At 60.8% G+C, this 23,217-nt stretch overlaps 1 protein-coding gene across 2 annotated transcripts; it reads right to left on the reverse strand.

The window, feature by feature from the left end:
• Positions 1–336: 336 nt before the first annotated feature.
• On the reverse strand, positions 337–22,427 carry ARHGAP44 (Rho GTPase activating protein 44). Of its 2 annotated transcripts, XM_032128991.1 has the most exons (21): positions 22,322–22,427; positions 13,862–13,901; positions 13,218–13,322; positions 13,044–13,120; positions 12,026–12,137; positions 11,242–11,318; positions 10,442–10,559; positions 9,767–9,835; positions 9,614–9,695; positions 8,548–8,675; positions 8,297–8,408; positions 7,386–7,467; positions 6,974–7,054; positions 6,777–6,890; positions 6,366–6,457; positions 5,928–6,108; positions 5,339–5,356; positions 4,836–5,057; positions 3,110–3,195; positions 2,667–3,011; positions 337–1,244 (listed from the first exon to the last, which is right to left on the reverse strand). In XM_032128991.1, the coding sequence occupies exons 1-21, from the start codon at positions 22,372–22,374 to the stop codon at positions 1,096–1,098; spliced, it is 2,343 nt and encodes a 780-aa protein (XP_031984882.1). In that variant the 5' UTR covers positions 22,375–22,427; the 3' UTR covers positions 337–1,095. The 2 variants fall into 2 exon arrangements, with proteins under 2 accessions (XP_031984882.1, XP_031984883.1); XM_032128992.1 differs by lacking the exon at positions 5,339–5,356.
• Between the last annotated feature and the right edge of the window lie 790 nt (positions 22,428–23,217).

Consider the following 23,217-nt stretch of genomic DNA (forward strand, 5'->3'; position numbering starts at 1 on the left):
GTGGCCCTGCTTTGCAGCAGGGGACACGTGGGTTTGTCACTTGTTGTCACCCAGGCACTCGGCAGCCCTGGCTGTGGCAGCTTCCCTGGGGTGCCCAGGCGTGCTGGCAGTGACAAGGACAGGACCCCTCCGCTGCTCTGCATGCCACAGCTGCAGCTGGAGAGGGTGGGAGCCCCAATGTGACTCCCATGCCTGACACTGCCCCATCCCATGGCACCAGATCTATGACAGCCCCTATAGAACCCCAAACCACCATTTTATCACCCAAACCCTCTGCACTCCCACGTCCTCCCCCCAAGGCTGGGGCAGGAAGCAAAGGCCGGTGCCGCCGGGCAGTTCTCAGAGAGTGGCACACGGATTTATTGGATTTATTGATTGCTTTGGGGTGCTGGTGCCCCCCGGTGCCCACCTGGGGCGGGGGGCACGGCACGAGCGGGGTGGGGGCGAAGCGCTGCCATTTCCATCCTCCCTCTCGCACCGGCCGGGCGGGAATGGCTCCAGATAAAACAAATCTCTCTATAGTTTCTCTCTCTCTATACAAATATAGAATATATATATATCTCTGCTGATATATATATATATAGATCTTCTCTCTCTGGAAAGGATAAAAGGTTAATTTGTCTGTGCATGCACGACCAAAGCCACCAACCCCCAGGGACAGCGGGTGCCGAGGGACGTGCACCTCCTCCGCTAGCACCCCGAGAGCCGGGGGGCACATCCTGCGTCCCCAGGTTATTGCTGGTCAGGTCCCATCCTGCTCCCAAACAAGCGGAGGGGGAAGAAGCCGAAGAAAGGAAATCCCACTGCAAAGCGCCGGCGAGCTCCTTGTCACCTGGCCAGCACCCAGTGGCACCCGCCTCGGGGCATGGAGGACGTGGAGGCATCACCCCAGGGTCGTGGGTGCTGCGGGGCAGGGGGTGCAGGCACCCGGTTCAAAGGCAAAGTCTGGATAAGGCGAACAAAAATGAACTAAAGAACAGCGGCCGCCCCCAAACCGGACGCTTTGCCACCCGAAACTGGCCCGTGGCCCTCGGTGCCGGTGGCCGGTGCTGGCCCCTGGGTGCCGCACGGATGAGCTTGGGGACAGGGACACTGTCATAGGGCTGTGCTCTCCGATTCCTCCTCCTCCTCCTGCCGCGGGCTCAGGCTCGGCCCCGAGAGTCTCTGCGCTGCCTCCGGCGGGTCCCGGCACAGGGCGGCGTCCGGGGACACGTGGAGGGAGGGGACCTCAAAACGGAGCAGACCTGCGGGAGGGCACAGTGATGGGGCACCCACAGGGGCTGGCACCGTGTTAGTGCCACCACCAGGGCTGTCACCGCCGCCCTCTGCTCTGTGGACCCCACCCGAGCCAGGGCGGTGACACCAGCTGTCCCCACACACTGCCCGTGTCCCACGAAGCTCTGTCCCCCTGAGCGTGGGTGACACCTCTGTCCCCTCTCCCAGGGGACCCGCAGGGTGAGGCTGCACCTGTGAAGTGACAGGGTGAGCACAGGCACAGGCAGGCAGTGTCACCGTGTCCCTTGCTGAGAGCAGAGCAACCCCCTCAGGTAGAAAAAGCACCTCTGCCACAGCTGCCTGGCCCAGGGACACTGCCCAGGGACATTCCCAGGGACATTGCTCAGGATGTGGCTCAGCGACTTTGTTGTCCCAGAGTGGGACAGTGAAGCTGCAGCTAAGGCCAGGAGCAATGCCAGGGTGTGATGTCAGGGCTGCGTCCATGCCAGGGTGCCATGCCAGGCCCACAGCAATGCCTTGGCAGAGCCACAGCCATATGCCAATGCCACCCAAAGGCAGGTGGCAGCCCCTGGGGACACTGACCAGCCCCACAGCGTGCCCGGGACTTTCTGCCGCTCACGCCCTCACAGGCAGGACGGGCACACAGGGAACAGATCCCTGTGCCCTGCCGGACCCCATGGGAGGGACACTGGGACACTCCCCCAGCCTCTGTGTCCTCTGGGGTCCCCAGTGTCACCTGGCACTTCCAAAGCATCCCCCTGGCCATCCCCCTCCAGCAGCACAGGGACCCCGGGGAGACACGGCACCAACACAGCCCAGGGCCAGGGAGGGCAGAGCGGCAGGGGCAGCAGCACAGCTCCCAGGGCTTTCCCGGGACATCGCATTCCTGGTGACACTGCCACTGCCCAAGGGACACAGCCAACTTCCCGATTGCATTGGCACCTCCCTGGGCTCATCACCACCGTCCTGGGGACAGTTCCTCTTTTCCGGGGCCATCACCACCTTCCTGAGTACCTGGCCACCCTCGGGGATGTTGGCACCCTCCTGGGCCAGCACCACCTCGCTGGGGCCAGTTCTACCTTGCCTCTGCTATTGTCACCTTCCTGGGGACACCTCCACCTTCCCAGGGACATCTCCACCTTCCCAGGGACATTGCCATTTCCTAGAATGCATTGTCACCTTCCTGGGGACATCACCAACTTCCTAGGGACAGTTCTGCCTTTCCAAGCACTTGTCACCTTCCTGGGGAACACTGCCACCTTCCGGGGCACCGTTTTGCCTTCCAAGGGACACTTCCACCTTTCCGGGGAGGGTGCCACCTTCCTGGGGACATCACCACCTTCGAGGGCTCGGTCCTGTGTTCCCAGGGCCATTGTCCCCGTCCTGGGGGACTCTGCCACCCCCCCGAGAGCCCCCCCCGCCGGGGTTACCTGTGAGCGCGCCGTCCCCGGGGCCCGCGGTGTCCAGGCGGGGCGGCTCCGGGGGCTGGGGGGGTGCGGGGGCGGCCGGGGGCGGCTGCGGCGGGGGGGGCAGCGCGGGGCGGGGCCGCGCTTTGGGGGCGGCCCGGGCCCGGGGGGCGGCGGCGGCGGGGGACGGCAGCAGCGGGGGCGGCCCGGCCCCGGGGGAGGCTCCGGGGGGGGCTCCGGGGGGGGCTCCGAGGGGGCCGTACGGGGACGGGGTGCTGGGGGGGGTCGGGGACAAGCTGGCCGGGGACGGCTGCCCGCCGCCCGCCTCCCCCGCCGCCCGGGGCGGGATGGGCGCCAGCTTCTTGGCCCCTGCGGGACAGACACAGCGACAGGGACGGGTCAGGGCCGGGTCACCCCGCGGGGACCCCCCCGCGGCCCCGCCCCGGCCCGCCCCGACCCGCTCCTACCTTTGCGCAGCGAGTGCGGGCTCTGCTCGGCCGCGGGGGCGGGCGCGGGGGGCGGCCCCGGGGACAGCTCCGGGGGCTTGAAAGTGCTGGGGCGGGCACGGGGCACAGAACGGGCAAGGGAAGGAAAGAGGAAACAGGGAAAGGGGAAAAAAGGGAAAAGAGAAATGGAAGAAAAAGGAAAAAAGACGCAAAATATAGAAAAGGAAAAAGGAAAGGAGTAAGAAAGAGAAGAAAAAAGGAAAGGAAAGGAAAGGAAAGGAAAGGAAAGGGAAAGGGAAAGGGAAAGGGAAAGGGAAAGGGAAAGGGAAAGGGAAAGGGAAAGGGAAAGGGAAAGGGAAAGTAGAAAAGAAAACCCGAAAGGGAAAGTAAAAGTATCAAGCATAAAAAGGAAAAGAATAATAAATAAAAGTAAAATTAAAAATGAAATAAAATGAAAATAAATGAAAAATAGAAATAAAGTAACAGAACGCAGAAATTAAACATTCAAAGAATTAGAAATAAAATTAAAACCAGAAAATGCAAGAGAATTAATTAATAAAGGCAAATGAAAAATTAACAAAGAAAACTCAAAAAATCATGAAAAATATAATTAAAAAATAAAACAAAAATAAAGCCAAAAATAAAATAAAAGGAAAATGTAAAACATGAGTCATAACAATAAAAAAGAAAATTGGAAATAAACAGCAGAAGAAGAAGAAGAGGGAGAGCCGTGAGCTCCTTCCCGCACCCAGCACTCAGCACCCGGTGCCCCCTCCCGCCGCCCCCCCCGGGATTCCTCCGCCCCCGCCGCTCGTGGCCACCCTCCCCCGGGCCCCAGGGTCCCCCCGGCCGGCGGTGACGCCCCCAGCCCGCCCCGGTCCCGCGGTTACCTCGGGGGGCCGAGTCCTGCGGCGAGGGCGGGCGGGCGGCCGCCCCGGGGCAGGGGGGGCGCGGGGGGAACCGCGGCGGGGAGGCAGGGCCAGGGGGACAGGCGGGGACAGTGCCACGGGGCCAGCGGGGCCCAGCGCGGGGAGCGGGGGCGGGCGGGCAGCGGGGCGGGCCACAGGGGCCGCGCCCAGGGCGGGGAGCGGGGGCTCGGGGGGTCCCCGGGGCGGGGGGCGCTGGGGCCGCCGCTGCGCCGGGCGGCTGCCGGGTCAGCCCTGCTGCAAAGGTACAGAAGCACCGTAAAAACCGGCAGAAGTCACACAAAAGGGAGGGGAAATTCGTAAAAGAGCAGAAGCGCTGGCGGGGAGCGGGGAGCGGCGGGGGAGCCCCCGTGGTGCCGAACCCTCCCGGGGCTGCCCCCTGCCTAGTGTGAGCACCCGGCCCGGCTCTGCTTCCCTTTTGGGGCAGAAAAGTGGGATTTCTCCCACATGAGCTGTGCAATTAAAGCCGGAGTCAGACCCTGGGCAGACAAAGGTCTCAGGGGCCGCTGGGCTCCCCGAGGGTTTTCCCTGCACCTTCCTGGCACCTCCAGCCCAAATTCCGCTAACAGCCCAGGAACACCCGGGCAAGGGGCCCTCAGGAAAATCCCTGAAGGCAGCACGGTTCTCATGGGAATGGCAGGATGGGGCTGTGGTAGTGGCTGCAGGGATGCAGAGCATCCTCTCCTCCCTCTGCCCTAAAGATGCTGCTCCTCTCCCGAGGATGCTGAGCGTCCTCTCCCGCACCGAGAGGTTGTGTCGCTGCTGGCCTCACTCGCGGGGACGATGCTCGGCTCGGGGACACGGGGTGCCGGTGGCCTTACCTTGTCCGCTCGGCTGCCGGGGGGAAGCCGAAGCTGGTGGGAGGCGGGGAGGGCGTTGCTGAAATCTCCGGCGACTGCTCGGGAATGGGCGAGTGGGGCGTGGGGGGGAGCTCGGCGGGCGGGGCCGGGGGCTGCGCGGCCGGGGGGGCCGAGGTCGCCTTGCGCCCCGCTGAGGTGCCTCGGCGAGCCACCCACGAGGTGTCCATCACCCTGACGCCCATGCTGGGGACACAGAGACGGGGGTCAGCACCCACCCGGTGGGAGGGCACCTCCAGCACCCCCTCACCACTCCTTTGGGGTCCCTAAAAACGCCTCTTCCACCGGGAAACTGCTGGGAGTGAAACTACAGGGCAATAGGGCAGGGGTGGCAGCGTGGGACGGGTTTGTGTCACCCATCGGCCACCTCTCCCTTCCCCCAAGAACCAGCAGGCACCAGCACCCTCCCAGCACCCTCCCTGCACCCTCCCTGCAGATTCCCAGCACCACTGCAGAGGATACGGTACCTTTGGATTTTCCTAAGGCTGCATGGGCAGAAACAAATGGTTATTAGTGTGAAAACCCCCTAAACTGGACAGTGCACAGGGTGAGAGGTCACTGCTGGGGAAAGGAGCTGCGAGGCTGAGGGGCTTCGAGAGTGGGGGCAGGGGGGGCTCAGGAGGGACCGGGCTATGCCGGTGGTGGGACAGCTTGGGATATCTTCTGGAAATGGGGGCATTTTTGGGATGGGGAGAATTCTGGGTGTTTTCTGGAGCCAACTCGACCATTTGAGGTCCCTGTGACATGTCATGGACAGGGGACGTGCATGGGGTGGGAATGGGAAGCCTTCCCCTGGAGCAAATCCTGCAGACCTTGAGGACACCAGGACACCTGTATCTGGCGTGGCACAGCCTTGGTGTCACCCCATGGGCCACCCCACTCCCATCTGCAGTGGGCAGGTGTGAGTTCACCTGAACACCCCCAAGAGCCTGGCATGGAAAGCAGGGGGTCCCTGCACCCTGGGACCACCCAACCTCCACCAGCTCAGTGCCACCCACCCCAAGGTGGTGGCAAAGCCACCCCTTCCCTGTGCCCAAACCCTGGCAGTGACCCTACCCATCCTTCTTGTAGAACTCCAGCATCATGTTGTCGGTGGCCACGCTGAGGGGCCGCCGGGCCTGGTCGTGCTGCCGGCGCTCGCCGTGGTCCATGTCCGGCGAGGGCATGGAGCTGTAGTTGGCGTTGTGGTTCACGTGCAGGGGGCTGCCGTAGTTCCCCGTCACGTTGAACTCGATGTCTGGGGGAGGGATGAAGGATGGTGGTGGGAGGAGTGTCCTCAGGGAGGGGAAGGATTGGGGTGCTGGCACTGCAGGGGTGCTCAGGGGGGGCTGGAGCAGCGGGGTTGGGCTCAGTGCTGTGCTGAGCCTGGCCAGAGCCCTGCCTGAGCTCCAGCGAGCCAAGGCAGCTGGCAAAAACAAACCTGGGAGCTCTGAGCCCCCTCCCAGGAGGTGCCAGGGAGCCCAGCTGTCCCTACGACCATGGGACACACCCTACCTCCCGGGAAGAACCAGTCCGCGTGCTGGATGAGCGGCTCGATGATGCCCACGATCTGCAGCGACAGCGTCGTCATCATCTCCGTCATGTTCCTGCACGGGGGCGGCAGCTCAGCAACCCCTGCAGGCCAGCGGGGCTCCCAGCAGGATTCCCAGCAGGGCTCCCAGCAGGATTCCCAGCAGGATTCCCAGCAGGATTCCCAGCGGGGCTCCCAGCAGGATTCCCAGCAGGGCTCCCAGCAGGATTCCCAGCGGGGCTCCCAGCAGGATTCCCAGCAGGGCTCCCAGCAGGGCTCCCAGCAGGATTCCCAGCAGGATTCCCAGCAGGATTCCCAGCGGGGCTCCCAGCAGGATTCCCAGCAGGATTCCCAGCAGGATTCCCAGCAGGATCCCCGCCTCCCCCAGCGCTCACCCCTCGGCCTGCGGCCACAGCAGGTTGGGCCCCAGCACGATGGCCACGTTGCTCGGGGTCATTTTGTTCATATCCTGGTACTCGGTCAGCTTGGCCAGGAATTTAATCACGTACCTGGACAGCCGATCCCAAACGGGTCAGTGCACGGGTCACACCCTGTGTGTCCCCTCCCCGTGTCCTGCTGGCCCCGGGCTCACCTGATGTTGTTGTAGTTGGCTTTGGGCAGCTTCTCGCAGGCATTCCAGAGAGCCTGCAGCCGTTTCTCCTGCTCTGGGATGCTGCAGGGAGGGGGGAGAGGGCGTTATCCCCCATTCCCACCCTGTCCTGGGGCTGTGGACCCCACCAGCCCTGCCCTCGGGGACTCTGCAAGACCCTCAGGCTGCCACCAACATTATATAAGTAAATTAATCCCCAAAACCCAGTCAAAAGGAGAAGGAATCCCTTCGGCAGACATTGGATGTTGAACTTCTCACCACCTCCTGGCTCTCAGAGCCCAGAGGAAACACCCCAAACTCTGTGAGCTGTGCCACAAACAACCCAAACCATGCACGGGGACCCAGGCTGTCCCCGCCCGTGCCAAGGAGGAACGGGGGGATGTCCCAGACTCACTTGGAGGCCTGGATCCACTCCTCGTACAGCTCGAACGTCATGAGGGGCTCGGGCAGCTCTCGCAGGTAGGACTTGAGGGCTCCTGTGGCACACAGGGGACACAGGGATTGGCACTGCGGGTGGCACTGGCTGTCGGGCACCAAAGCGGTTTTGCTCCTGGGCACTGGACTCCCATCCCCCCCAACCTCCCCCCCACCGCACCCCGGAGCACCCGCTGGTCTCCCTGACTCGGAGCAGCCTGTGGCACCCCCAGCCCCCAGCACCCACCTTGCCACCCCCCAGTCCCTCTTGGCACCTTCCCAGTTCCCTCCTGCAGGTGTTTTCCCAGGTCTCCATCACTTGTTTTTGCCTGGGACATTCCCAGCTGCCTGTGCTGGGAACAGGTTCCCGTTGGGAAGCCAGGGTTCAATCCTGTGCCTGCCGGAGCCCCCATTCCCAGAGGGGAGCAGGGATGCTGTGGAACCCCAGCCAATGCTCCAGAGCAGCCCCATGGGCTCGGATCTGTGCTTGGGGAGGCAATTCCCCCAGAAGAGGTGACAGAAGATGGGAAGTCTGATGTTAACGTGAGTCTTCCCAACCACTCCCTGCTCCTGCAGAGATCACCTAATCAGTGTCACCCTCGTTAGGGCCACCCTCATTAGTGTGACTGGATGATGGTTGTATCCCTATTTTCTTCATCTCCAGCCTGTCCAAGTCCCTCTGGATGGCAGCACCTCTTGGGGCAGCCACTGTCCCCAGGTTGTGCCACCTGCCCCACCTGCCAGGCCATTAATGAATGATGGCATTGAACAGAATCAGACCCAGCATCAACCCCTGGACTGCATCACTGGTTCCTGGCCTCCAGCTGGACTTGGTGCCACTTATCCCACTCAGGGTGCCCTTGGGGGGTGCCCCGCCCCGAGGAGCCCCACCTGCGATGGCGTGGGGATCAGCTGAGTACTCCTGCACGTCCACCACGCAGCAGTCCAGGGCAGCCTTGAGCTTCTTCAGCTTGGAGGCCGAGGGAGCCACGCGGAAGAGACCCTGGGCAGAGGACACGGGGAGTGTCGGACAGGACTTGGGGCTGGGGATGTCCCTGGACCCCTCCAGTTCCTTGCCCTGGCCCTGGGGACCCCCATGGCCCCTTCCATCATGCCCAGCGAGGGTGGGACCCGGTACCCACCTCCTCCTGCATCCCACATTCCAGCAGCATGGTCACGCAGGCCTCCACAGGGAAGGCGATCTCCCGCCCGCTGACGGCCAGGTGCTCCTCCAGGGGCTTCCCGAAGGAGGGCTTCTCCATCCACGCCTCTGTGACGGGCAGAGGGGGCAGAGGAGAGGGAGGATGGTGCCAGATCCAGCATCCCCTCCCCAAAAGGCCCTTGGATCACAGTTTTGGCAGTAAAATACTCTGTTTGGGTGTTGTTAGAAGAACAGGGCCCTGCACCTCTGGCAGCTCGTGAAGTGCTTTTGAAAGGTGAAATCCAACAAAATGTTTTCCAGTCATCCCAGGATTTCAAAGGAGCTGGATTGCATTTTCCACAGGGGTAACAACAGGCAAACCTTTGCAATATTCTCCCCTTCTTCCATCACAGTTTAAGGCAGGAATATTTTGTGGGATAGAGAACAAAATGAAATACAAGTCCCTCCCTGCCCCACTGCAGCGACAGCAGCACCAGGAGCCCTGACCTGGGAAGGAGCTGCTTTTGGGGCCATTGCCTGGGGCTCACCCTGACCTCAGGCTCCCAGCCCAGACCCTCTGGATGCTGCACCCCCAGAGAGACCCCCAAACCCCCCCTCAGTGCTGGGATTCCAGCTGCACTCGATGGGGATTTCCACAGAATCCCAGAATGGTTTGGGTTGGAAGTGACCTCAAAGCCCATCCAGTGCCACCCCTGCCATGGGCAGGGACACCTTCCACTGTGCCAGGCTGCTCCAAGCCCCAATGTCCAGCCTGGCCTTGGACACTGCCAGGGATCCAGAGGCAGCCACAGCTGCTCTGGGCACCCTGTGCCAGGGCCTGCCCACCCTCAACACACTGGGGCAGGTTTCCCCCTCTCCGTGCAGATGGATCCTGCCCCCCCAGCCAACGGGGATGGGGATGGGATCCCCTCCCAGCGCCGGGACAGGCAGGATGCAGGCAGGACAAGCAGCAGGAGGGTGCTCAGCTGTCCCTGCGGGGTCACACAGAGCCTGTCACAGGCCCTCGGTGCCACAGGTGGGAGTGGGACAGAGCTGTGGGCACTCACCCTGCTGGGCTTTGATCTGGGGCAGGAAGTTCTGCAGGAGCGCCAGGGATTTGCGGTGGTACTCGGCCTGCACCTCGATCAGCTGCAGGGACACGGCACCGAGGTCACCGCGCCACCGAGGACCGGCACAGCCAGGGGGTGGGTGGCACTTACAGTTTGAAAATAATTTGCATAGTCGACTTCTTTGGCCACAAAATTGTACATGTCAGCCGAGAGCTGGTCCTGCAGGGGCAGAGCATCTGTCACCGTCCCTCCCCTGCTGCCCCAGTGCCACCACCACGGCCCTTCCGGAGCCACCAGGAGGGACCAGCTTGGTCCCAGCAGGAGCCAGGGTGGCACAGGGTTAGGGTTAGGGTGTCAGGGAGGTTCGGGAGCCCCCCCCACTGCAGCCTGATCAGGGTCCAGGTCCCCTCAAAGTGCACAAAGAAGGGAGGTTGGAATCCCTCTTATCCCATGGAAAGGGGGTCGAAGTCCCTCTTAGTGCTTGAAAATGATGGGAAATAAACCCAGCACAGAGAAGGTGGAGAATTGTCTTTAACAGGGCTGGATGTACCCAGTGCTGAGCTCTGCCAGGATGGGTTCCCAGGGAATGGGAGGCTCTCCAGCTCCAGTGGGATGTGGAGAATGGGGACAGAGGAGCTGGGGATGTCCCATTTGGCTGGGGAGCATCACCCGATGCCACCGCACTGCGTTTGGGGAGCAGCCAGAGGAGGGTTCAGCACAGGCAGGGGAAAGGGAAGATGCAGAGCAGGGTGAGAGGAGAGGATGCAGCTCTCCCCAGAGTCTGGGAGCCCCCAGTCCCCCCTCGGCCAGGAGTGGCCCTGGTACCCTGCAGATCTCCACTCTGTTGGCTGCCTCCTCCATCTCCTCCCTGAGAGCGTCGGCTTTGGCTCCCGACGGCTGCAGGTTGCTGGCCAGGCCCGAGGACTTCACCGACTGCTGCCACCTGCAGGGGACAGGGACCGGTGCGGAGCAGTGACCACATCCCAGCGGCCCTGGGTGGCCACCATGGTCCCAGGGCTGAGCAGCAGGAGATGATCCCAGTCCAGCTGGAATTCAGCACCCACTCCCACCCCCAGCCGTCCCCATCCCCGCAGCACTGCACACACTGCGCTCCAAGGAATTCTTTCCTGCAGGATAAGGAGCCTTATCCAGGTGGGAGGAGAGAGGAAGGGGATGGGAGAGCCTGGACATGATGCTGGGGACTGTGGACATCTCTCAAACTTCTCCCAGGATGTGCTGGAGTGGGGGCTTGGACAACTCAACGGTGGCATGGGACAATCCCGAGTCATCCCAGCTCCCCTCAGTGCCCCTCTGCAGGGGCAGGAGCACCTGGCTCTGCATCAGAACTCACCAGGACACGGAAAAAGTACAAATAACCCTTTCTGCCAGAAAAAAATACACTTTTGCTGCAGAGGGCAGCCAAGGAAAAGGGGTCCATGGATTCTGTGGACAGGAGCAGTAATCATGGCTCATTGCAAAACTGAACTCATGGCCCACAGAGACACAGCCAGGACCTCTTGTCCCAAGGGAACTGCAGTGCCAGGGGCCCAGGAGCTGCTCTCCCTGGACCTACCCAGGGCTTGGGAATTTTTATTCCTTAAAAAGCACCTGAAGGCATTTCCTACCTCGTCCTGGAGGAGTCCATGTCCAGCACGAGCTTCGCCAAGTGCTTCCTCTGCTTTTGGATATTTGGGATTTCCACCTGCAGCAACACATGGAGTGGGAGGAGATGAACACCCCTGGAGAGGCGTCCAGGGGTGGGTCACACCCTGGGGGTTTGGGCTGGGGCAAGCTGGGTGGGTCAGGACGCAGCTCCTTAATTTAACATCCTCAGGGAGACGGCCCAGCTGATCCCTCCTGCGCGTCCCACCCGGAATGTGCCACACCTCGACAGCTCCAGAACCCGAGAGCAGCAGCCCTGGGGGGTCAAAGCTTCCTGGGGAGCTGGATGAGGGCAGGAAAAGGGTCCTGGAGATGGCAGTGCAAAGGCCCCATGCACAGGCACCAGAGCGATTTGGGAACAGCTGGGAGCCCTGGACCAGCAGCACCCAAAGCTCCCGTTTGTGCGGGGGGGACAAAATCCGAGCCCAGCCCAGGAGGTTTTGCTGGGTGCAAAAGGAGGGGAAAAGCATCGGGAAAAATTGAAAAACAAATTCAGCAGCAGAGGGGAAAAGGAGAGGGAAAAACCCCAACAACAACGGGAAGTGTTTGGGGCTTGGAAAAATGGATCAGAAATAGGAGTGTGAACCCCCTGTGTTTGGGAAAGGAGGAGGAGCAGTGGGAGCAGAGGAAGGAGCCAGCAGGACACGGCTCCAGGGGCCAGGAACCAAACAAGCGGCTGAAGCAGGGAGACCCTTCCCTTCCCCGGCACGGTGACACCCCAGGGACCCCCAGGCACCCCCAGCTCACCTCAGCCAGCACGAAGAGGGGCTCGATGACGTCCCTCTCCACCTGCAGCTCGAAGTGGATGAGCTCCTGCGCCAGTTTGTCCTCGGCCTCCCCGCAGAGCCGCAGCATCTTCCTGCGGGGACAGGCACGGCTGGGGCTGGGGACACGGTCCTGCAGCCACTGCGGGGACAGGGGACACCCAGCAGCCCCGGGGCTCCGGGAGTGGCACAGGGCAGCCCCTCCCTGGCAGAGGGTGGAGGGAGGGTGCCACCCAGGATGCCAGGAAAGCTCATTCCTTAAGAATTGCACTTCTAATGATATAATAATAATAATTAAAATACTAGATTATTATATTATGACATATTATTAGCTATATAATTATGTTATATATTACTATTATATTATGTATTAGTATGATGTTATATATTATTATTAGGCCAGTCTAAAACTGTGTGGACTTCAAATATCTATATAAATAAAAAAATATATAATATATAAAAATAATATATATAAATATATATATTTATATACATATAAATATATATATTTATATATAAAAACATATATATAATATATAAAAATAATAAATCACATGTAAACATTTAAATATTTGTAAAATATTTGTAAATATATGAATAATAAATAATATAGAAATAAATATATAACATGTACAAATATATATATAGATAATGATAAATCATATATAAGTATATAAACAGTAATAGCTCATATATCGATATATAATACATAAAAACATCGATATGAATATATGAATATAAAAGTCTATAAATGCAGTTTACATTGGACAATCACAGGATCCCAGCCCATACAAGGAGGAGAAGAATAAACCACCGAGATCCCCCCAGCCCCTCCAACACAGCAGTGAATCCCTGTTACCTGGCATCAGAGCCAAGGAGGAGCAGCATTCCCAGCACATTCCCAGCACATTGCCAGCACATTGCCAGCAGCACTCCTCGCACTGTCCCAGCCCCCGGCCCCCCTGGCAGTGTCCCCCCGGGGCAGCCCCAGCCGCCCTTACCCCAGCAGGGAGTCGTCCCCCAGCACGGCCGATCCCTCCATCAGACACTGCGCCAGCGTCGTCAGCGGCAGCTTCTTCTGCAAAGAGAGGGGCTGCGTTCCCACCCGGACCCCTGGATCCCCCTGGATCCCCGAATCCCCTGGATCCCGGACCCCCTGGCCCCGCCGCCCTCACCGAGCGCTTGTCGGCGTCCAGGCCCTGCTGGCCCTGCAGACAGGCTGTCAGCTTCTTGTGGGTGCTGTGGGACACCTGCTTCACCAGCTCCAGCCGCTTCTCCACCTGTGGGAGCAATGGAGCCCATCACCGGAGTATCCCATCACCCACCACCCCGGGATCCCATCACCCACCACCCCGGGATCCCATCACCAGGATTCCCTGCTCTAGAGGCAAAGAGCACCAGGATGAGATGTCCCTGAGGGACGCCAGCTGAGCATCACAGCCGTGTGATCCCTGGATGCTCCAAGCCCCACGTGTGGCTTTTGGCTCGGGCTGTTCTGCTGAAATCCCCCAACCCAGCAGCCCTGGGCACTGTCCCCTGCTGTCACACGTCCCTTGCCCGGGGCTGGACATGGAGCTGCAGTCCGGCCAGCTGGATCAGGCTGCCATCCCTGGATCCGATTCCTGCTGACCTGGAGCCCGGGCTGGGAAAGGGCTGGGAGGCTCGTGGGAGGGAGGCAGTGTCGCTTTCCATGCTCCCAGTCCCTCCTCCTCCTCCCTCCAGCCCCTCCACTGCCCTGGGACGCTGCAGCACCAAGAGGGAGCTGCTGATGGCTGCAGCCCCCACGGGACACCCTGGGGTGGCTCCGAGGGAACCTCACCTGCAGCAGATCTTCGCTCAACACCTCGGTCTTCTCGGCTCTGCAAGACAGAAGAGGAGAGAACCCATCGGGGAAGGGTCTGGGCCGTGCAGCAGCGCCCTGTGCACACCACGGACCCCAGGATGTGCTTTTCCATCAGGATGCAGGGGGGATTTAAGGATCTCTGCTCCCACCAGCCTTTGCCTCGTCTCCTAAAGAAGGAAAGGATGGAGCATTTCCATGGCTCACTGCCAGGTTCCACACCAATCCAGGGCCTGCATCTGATCTCCCCCTTATTTTTCCATGATCCCCAGGAAAATAGGGATGCGAAATTCCCAGAAGGAAGCGGGCAGTGCTGCGGAGAGGGGCGCTGTGTCTGCACAGGAGCGCGGCTCGCTGGGCTCCCTCCGGATCCCAAGGACAGCGCGTCCGCATGGCTGGGCCTCCTCACACGGAGGCAGCCACGGGATGTGAGGTGGCAGCTGCTGCCCGGGGCCTCGCCAGAGCCCTTCCTGCTGCTCACTGGAGACGGATTTAGCGCTCCAGAGCCCGTGGCAGCCGCTGCCTTCCTGAGGGAGGAGCACCGGGATGCAGGAGGAGACACAAACCCGCTGTCCTCGGCCCGTGGACCCACAGCATCGAGCTCAGGGCCCTGCACCACAGCTGCTCAGGCTCATTTAAACCATCACATCCGGATCATTTATTCCTTTTCCCAGGGTTTTCAACGACTTCAGTGCATCCTTTCACTTGGAAAAACGAGCTCTGTCAATGTGAGCTGGGGCAGAGCTGTGATTCAGCCAATCAGTCCCTAAAGGTTCGTCAAGGGACAGCGAGAGATTGGTGCTGTCATCCTGAAAAAAACACCTTTATTTCCTGAGTCTGGTCCCTTCCTGCCATCCAAGCTGGATTCTCAGCTTGGAGAGAGGGAGGGAAGTGTTGGAATAGTGGAAATAAGGAGCAAACACAGAGCAAGGTTCAGACAGTGAGCGTGGCACGGGAGCGGCTCACCCACAAACACATCCCATCCAAAGCCTTGCAGAAAGTGCAAATCACAGAATCGTGGAAAGGTTTGGGCTGGAAGGGACCTTAGAGCTCATCATTCCAGCCCCCTGCCATGGCAGGGACACCTTCCACTACCCCAGGCTGCTCCAAATCCCGTCCAACCTGGCCTTGGACACTTCCAGGGATGGGTCAGCCATGTCCCTGTGGGAAAACTGTGCCAGGGCATCCCCAAATGAACTGCATTAAATCTGCTTTGGGCATGAAAGATGTCCCAGCACCTGATTTAAGGTGATTTAAAAATAAATTTAAAAAAAATAAATTAAACAAATCCTGTTTATTTTAATTTTTAAGATAAGTTATTGAAATGAACAGATTAGAACATCTCTAAGGAGCACTGCCCACCTGGGAGCAAGGGCTGAGCAGCTCCTCCTCCTGCTCTGGGAATCACCTTCACTCTCATTTACACAGGATTGGAAGTGACACAGAATTAGCACAAACAGGGAAAAAAGCAGCAAATATCCACGGGCACAGCCACAACGTCCGTCCTCAGCTCGGGATATTTTTAGCATCCCTAAGGAGTGGGAGGTGGCAGGGAGTGAGGCACCGCTGGCACATCCCTGCTGCTCACTCCCCAGGAGTCACTTCCTCACTTGAACAGCAAAAGGGATTTTTTTTCCTGTGTTTTCTGCTCTCCCAGCCGGGTGGTGGGTGGGATTTGCACATCCCAGGTCCCGTGGGCAGGTGTCTCTCCCAGCAGCCACATCCCAAGCCGTGCTATGCTCTGAGGAGTGTTTGAGGAGCAGAAAACAACGTTTCAAAGAGAATAACAGAAATGTGGCCCTGATCTGTGTTTAAGCACATCCTCAGCATTTAAAACCCAATGCTTTCACCAGAGAGCATTCCCCTGTGCCAGCCCTGCACATCCTGGGATTTTTTGGGTGCTGAGCCCTTGTTGGCACTCAAAGGTGTTCAAAGAGATGCTTTGAGGTGCTCAAAGAGACCCTAGCGGCGCCTCCCCGGTACCCAGGAATTTCCCCGGGGCATCCAGTGGGGATGAAAGATTATCCCACTGCCTTTTCTGGAGCAGCAGGATGGCAGCATCTCGCCAGGGATTTTGGCAAAGCATTTCCAGTGGGCTCAGCCCTGAACATCTCCATCACCCCCTCCCCAAACCTCCCTGCTTTGGGCTCCCCTCTCCCTCCCATGGTGTGCTCCAACCAATCCCACGTAAGGACGGGTGATGGTTCCTGTGCCTCCCAAGAGAGGGGTACCCAATTTCCCTGGCTGGTCTCCAATCCCCCAAAACTTCATTCCATGAGTTACACGCATCCCGTGGGAGCGTCCCTTGGAGCGGCAGCCAGCACTCCCAGCTCCCAACGCTTTCTTTCCTGTTTCCTTCTGGTAAATAAAATCCTGCTCCTCCCCCTCCCCTCCAGATTTCCACCCCGAGCTGTTTTTCCCAGCACAAACCCGGGCCCTGCTCAGGCAGCAGCCGGACTCCATCCCTGCAGGCAGCTGGGGAAAGGGACAATGACCATGGAGAGCCAAAGCCAACAAGTGGGGATGCAGTCACAGCATGCTCGGGCATTTGCTGTGCACGAGTTAATTGCTGCCAGCAGAAATCAACACCAATCAAGCAAATTATGTTGATTCCCAAATAAATACATGAGTGTCCACAGCCTTGACCTGGGGAGGTGCAGCAGAGCCGGTGCTTCCCTGGAGCATCTCCTCGTGCCAGCCACCTGTGCCTGGCTGGACCATCCATCACTGTCCCCTGCCACCGTCCCCCTCTGGTGCTCTGGCCACCCATGACAGGGAGCTGCCGGCCTTGCATCTGACCCCGAGCCAGCAAAACTCCAAGCATGGCAAGGATTTCATGGTAATTTATCTCTGAACGGGAAAAGCACCATACTGGTGTGGGGACGGCAGGAGCAGGGATGCATCTCCAGAGGCAGAGCATGTCCATGGTGCTGCAAAAAGCCCCTCACCTGCATCTCCTGCCCAAACTCCCCTTTGACCCCAGCCCCAGCCAGCCCTCGCTGCAGCCTGTCCATAAATATTTAATCGCTATTTAATGACCAATGCTGATTCCCTAATTTCTCCTTGCTCCAGCCTAAAAATAGCTGCACTGCTGGAGAGGGAGGCACAAACACCCAGCCAAGGCCGTCCCGTGCCGGCAGCGCTGATTCCCAGGGGAGGGTCTGTCCCACATCCCACATCCCACATGGACACAGGGACAGTGCCCGGCTCCATCCCCGCCCTGCCGCATCTGCCTCCGGTACCTGCGGGAAAATCCCAGGTGCTCGAGCCCCCAGAGCCCAGAAGGGAGGCTGGGGAGTGAGGTTCATCCCCAGTCCTGGGTAAAGCACCGGGCACCCTCTGCGTTTGCCAGAGGGAGGAGGAAGCCCCTGAGTGCCATCCACACCCCTGGAAGCGCCGGGCTCCGTGATCCAGGCCAGATTCTGATCCACGACCGCGCTGTCCCCACCTGCCGCCACCTGAGCTCTCCTGGCCACCGCCTCCCCGGGGACACAGATCCCGACGGCTCCAACCCGGCACCCGCCGAGCTCCAGCGGAGCCGCGGATTTTTCCCGGCGCCTTTTTAGCAGGCAAGAAGCAAAACATCAAATATTGATATCCTCAAATCGCTGCTCAGCTCCCCCGGGAAACGGCTCCGACTGCGACATCCAGCGCGACGCGGGGACACGGCCCCGCCGGCGCCTCCTCCGGCGCGTCCTGCCCGCGGTGGCACGGTGCGACAGCCCCGGTCCCGCACCTGCGGTGAGGGGAGCTGCGCCCACCCCGCGGGCCCAGGGCCGGCGCTCAGCCCTCGGCAGCCGAGCCAGGCTGGAACAGAGGGAGGAACAGGCAGGGAGGGCCGGAGCAGCTTCCCTCCATCCTGCCCACAGCTGGGAAAAGCGAATGAAGCAAAGCAAAATGGGGGACAGAGGCTGAAAGGCAGAGAAGCCTCTTGTCCTCATCTCCTGCCCCCTTCCCGGCGGCGAGCTCGGTGCTGGCGTCCCTTTGGCTCGGGATGCTCGGGGCCCTTTGCTCCTGGCGCTTCCCTCCCCGGGGTCGCATCCCGACCACGCTTCCATCCCGATTTAGAAATCGTGGAGAAGCCCCTGCAGAGCCCTGAGGCTGCTGGAGCAGAGACAAAACCCTCAGCCTGCTCCATGAATGTTCCAGGTTGTCAGCGCTGCCTCCTTGCGAGGAGGATAAAAATATCCCTGGGGCTGCCGGGATCTGCCGATCCAGAGCCGAAATCCCAGGGGGTTCTGCTGACAGCGAGTCCCTGGCACCCCGAAGTGCAGATGGGGAACCCAGCTATTTACGGGATGTTGTTCCCGCCTGCAAATCCCGTTGGAAAAATCCCGGGTGATGCTTTTATTTCCCTCTGTCCCTATTCAGTGCAAGCAGAAGAAAATGTCCTTATTTCTCGCCGGATGCTCCTGCTGCACCAGGAATAACCCCGGTGTTTAAAGGCTTTGTGTGGATGTCCTGGTGCTTGGAAAAGCATCTCCCTGAGAGCCACCGTGGTGACATCCAGCCCCAAGTGCCACCACTGCCCCCGGGATGGGGGACACAGCGTGGGATGCTCAGAAAGGTCGAGGGGGAAAAAATCCAACCCCTCCGAGCTTCCGCCACCATTCCCCGTGTCCTCCATTCCCTCTGTGCCCTTTGGGAACCCAGCCGTGTCACTCTGCCAGCGGCTGCAAGTGCCCGGTGTAATCCCCATGGGAAAAAATCCCTATGGAGCCGATTCTGGGCAACTCCCAGGGCTGTTCGAGCCGCTGGAGCGGCTGAGGTGACACCCTGGTGGCATTGTCCCACTGCCTGGAGCCAGGGCGGGACCTCCCGATGGGACGGACAAACACAAACAAAGATAAAAGCGCTTTGCAGGAAAGCTCCTCAGAATGTTCTACAGCCACTCATTGGTTTCCCTTCCCCTTTTCCATACCACGGAGATTAATATTCCTCACGGACTGGCACAGGAATTCTTCCCAGGGTTGAGTACCAGGTGCGGACTGGGCTGGGCTGAGCATCCCCAGTTCCTTCTGTCAAGTGAAATGACCAAAAAACCCCCAAAAGCCAAAGTAAATAAAATAAATAAATTCAAAATAAAAAATTAAATACAAAACTAAATTAAACTAAAATAAAACAAAATAAACCCCATGCTCAGGGCCCAGCTGAGGTTTTGACTGGTCCCTCTCACTCCCAGACTGGGCACCTGAGCTCCTGTGGGAGCTGCTGCTCTCCCCGGTGGGAACAGGAGCTCTGGGCTGGCTCCCAGCATCCAAGTGGAGCCAGGAAGGAACGTGGGGGCACCCGGGACACGGAGCTCCAGACCGGATTTGGAAAGGACACAGTCACTTCCTCACATGACCTGACCCTAACCCTGATCTTGATCCTACCCTGACCCAGTAATTCCCCAGTTCTGATCCTTATCCTGCACTGATCCTGGCCTTAACCTTGACCCTAACCCTAATCCTGACCCTAAGCCTCACTTTAACCCTAACTACAACCCTGACCCTGACCTTAGCCCTGGCCCTAACACTGACCTTGACCCTGGCCCTAATCCTGACCCAAGCCCTGAGTCTCCTCCTCACCCTCGGTCCCTCGTGGCTGCTCCCTCTGGCTCCTGCCGACCCACGGAGACGGGTTTCTCTTCAGTCCCCTCTCTCCTTCCTTTTTTTAATGGAAACCACACCACCTAAAGCAGGAAAAGCCACCAGGGGCTGGGACACCTCTCTGCACACCCTGTAGGGTGGCTGGGCAGATGTCCCTGCTGTCCCTGCTGTCCCTGCTGTCCCTGCTGTCCCTGCTGTCCCCATTTTCCTGGAATGCAGCAATGCCCCCGAGAGACAACCCCCACGTGAGCACAGCGCTCAGCCCAGGACAGGATCCATCCCGGTGGTCCCCATTCCCAGACTTGGGGGCGCTGGCACTGCAAGGGGACCCCACTGGGGTTTGGTGACAAGGAGGAGGGGACAGCCCTCAGAGCTGTGGGGCTTGTCCCCTCCTCAGCCCAAAGGCTGTGGGGCTTGTCCCCCAGAGAGCCTCTTCCAGGGAGACAAAACACCAGGGTTGTACTCTTATTCCTTATTTCCATTAATTATTCCTCAGTTCCATTAATCTTCCCTCATTTCCATGCATTATTCCACATTTCCACATATTATTTCCTACTTCCTTTTATTTTTCCCTATTTTCATCTATTATTCCTTATTTCCATCTACGATTCCCTGTTTTCATCTATTATTCCCTATTTTCATCTATTATTCCTTAATCCCATCTATTATTCCTGATTCCTGGCTGTCTGGAGAGGACCGCTCAGGACTCCAGTGGGAAGAGGGATAAACATCAGCCCATGGATGAGGTGGGGACCAGTGGAGCTGGCATGAGGACAGGGATGCTCCCCAAGCTCCAGCCAAGCCCTGAGGATGCTCCAGGTGCCCCATCCCAGGAAAGAGGGGCCACATCCCCCCGCTGTCCCTGGGTACCTCCGGAGCCTCCCAGCTGCCCAGCACATCCCCTAAGAGGATTATTAGGGGTTTATCCGAGCCCCCGACCCCATTCCCGGGGCTGCGGGAGGGCACAACAGGGTGCTCCGGCGGGATGTGGGAGAAGGATGCTCCTGGCCCTGTCAGAGGCACCATTTTGGAGCCAGGGATGGGAGCAGTGCCCTGCTCACGTCTCCCACGCCGAGCTGGGGGACCTGGGGACACCCCCCCGTGCAGCTCCCATTCCCAGAGGGTGGGGATGTGTCCAGCCCCCTCGGAGGGTCTGGAGAGAGAACCTGGCCTGGTGCAGATGCGACGGGAAAATGTCCCCAAAACAGCCTCTCCTTGCCGCTCCCCCACAGGAGGCACTGCCGGGCTCCCAGCGCTCCCGCACCGCATTCCCACAGCACGATCTGCGTGCCACATTCCCTGTGCCACAATCCCACAGCACGATCCCACAGCACGCTCCTGGCACCACAGTCCCTGTGCCACGACCCCACAGCACGCTCCAGCACCGTGCTCCCGCACATTCCCTGTGCCACGTTCCTGTGCCATGATCCCACACCACGCTCTGGCACCACACTCAGACCACGCTCCCACACCGCATTCCCACGCTGTGCTCCCGCACAGCGTTCCCACACCACTCCTGTGAGGGATTCCCACACCAGACTCCTGGAGCTCCCAAGCCACGTTCCCCCCACTCTCCCGTCCCTGCCCGGCATTCCCACAGCCCCACACCGCAGCCGCTGCCACCCCAGCCCGTGCCCGCTGCGGGCCGTGGGGCGGCAGCTCCAGCCCGGCCAGGGAGCCCGGGCCAGCCGGACGTGCCCCCGGTGCCATGGGGGACACGGGGGGCACACGGGGGGTGCCAGCAGAAGCCCTGGGGATGCCGAGGGGATGCGGAGCCGCCGCTCCAGCTGTGCCAGTGCCCCAGTGCCGCGATGGGAAGGGAAAATAAATAAATCCTCTTCCCGCCCCCCCCGATGCAAAATCTCCAGTAATTACACAACAGCCACCATCAAACCCAGGCCTGGCCGTGCACCGGTGCACACGGCATTCCCGTGGGCATTCCCGTGGGCATTCCCGTGGGCACGGCTCTTGCTCCAGAGCCCCAGAGTGCCCCTGGCTCCATGGCCAGCCAGGGCCAGCCAGGGGTGCCGGGGGGGCAGGGCAGTGGGGCACCCCACAGCATCGGGGCTGGGGGGCCAGGGGAGTGTCCCTGCAGCCCTGGGACAGAGGGGATGGGCAGGGGGACAGGCAAGGGGAGGGCAGGGGCAGGCAGGGAGTAGTGGGTAAAGGGGGCAGGGAGTGGGGCAACGGACAGACAGGGGTTAACAGGCAGGGGAGCGGGCAGGGAGGAGGGAGTGGGGCAGAGAGAGGGGCAGGGAGAGGGGTAGGGAGTAGAGCACGGTGAGGACAGAGGGTGTCAGAGTGCGGCAGGGAGCAGGGCAAGGTGCACACAGGGAGCAGGAAGAGCATCTCCCTGAGAGCCTGGGGTAGGCAGGGAGCAGGCAGGGAGCAGGCAGGGAGCAGGCAGGGAGTGGGATTAGGGCCAGTGGGGCAAGCAGGGCTCAGGCAAGGAAGCAGGCACGGAGCAGGAGCAGTGGGGCAGGCAGGAGCAAGGGCGGAGGGGCAGGCAGGGAGTGGACAGGGAGCAGGCAGGATGCAGGCAGGTTGTGGGATGAGGGCAGCGAGGCTGCCAGAGTGCAGGCAGGGAGTCGGGGCAGTGGGGCAGGCAGGGAAGGGGCAGAACCAGGGCAGTGGGGCAGGCAGGACACATGGGATTGGGGCGATGGGGCAGGCAGGGGACGGGCAGGGAGCTGGGAACGGGCAGGTGGGGGTGCAGCGGGGCGGGCGGGAGCAAGCAGGGTGCGGGATGGGGGCTGTGGGCAGAGCTGGGTTGGGCAGGGTGGGTCCCCACCCTCCTCCCATCGCATCCCATCGCATCCCATCGCATCGCATCCCATCCCGTCCCTACCTGCCCACGGTCTGGTTGGCGAGCTGGCGCATGCGGTTGAATTGCTTCTTCATGGTGGCGGCGGCGCGGGCGGTGCGGGCGGTGCGGGCGGGCAGCGGGGCCGGGGGCCGCGGGCCGCCCCTCCCGCATCCCCGCCCGGCGCCGAGCCGGGCCGGGCCGAGCCGAGCCGAGCCGGGCCGAGCGGGCCCCGCCGCCCCTGCGCCTCTCCGCGCCTCCGCCTGCGCTCCGCGCCCCCCGCGCCGCCCCGCACCGCCCCCGGCCGCGGCGGCCATGGGAAATGTAGTCCGGGGCCGCCCGCCCCGGCGGGCTCTCCGAGCCGGGAGGGGGTCATGGAGGGAGCCTGGAGCCGGACATCCCCCCCGGCATCCCCTGACTTCCCCCCGGCATCCCTGGGCGTGGCCCCGGCATCCCCCCGGCATCCCTCGGCGTCCCTGGACATGGCCTCGGCATCACCTGGCGTCCCCCCGGCATCCCTCTGGCACGCCCGGCGTCACCTGGCATCCCCTCGGGTCCCGTGACACGGCCTCAGCATCGCTCCAGCATCCCTGGCATCCCCCCGACATCACCTCGGCGCCCCGTGGCATGGCCCCAGCTCCCCCAGGATCTCCTGGCATCCTTTGGCACCTCCCCAGAACTCCCACGGCCCCAGCCCCGCTCCCTGCCAGCCCCCGGCTCCCACCCCGGCACCCCCATCGCTGCCGTCCCGGCGCCTGGGATTCGGGACTCTCGGGACCGGGGCACTTTGAACAGCTCGGGCGGAGCCGGGGTGAGCCGGACCAGGACCGTGCTGCAGCCCTGGGCAGCACAGCAGGAGCCTGTCCCGGCTGGGGGACCCCTCTGCCCGGCTGCTCTGTGCCCCCCAAGCTCTGCAGAGCCCGGGGAGGAGCTGGGGGGAT

Source organism: Corvus moneduloides, chromosome 19 (assembly GCF_009650955.1).
Source record: "Corvus moneduloides isolate bCorMon1 chromosome 19, bCorMon1.pri, whole genome shotgun sequence".
Classification (NCBI taxonomy): domain Eukaryota; kingdom Metazoa; phylum Chordata; class Aves; order Passeriformes; family Corvidae; genus Corvus; species Corvus moneduloides.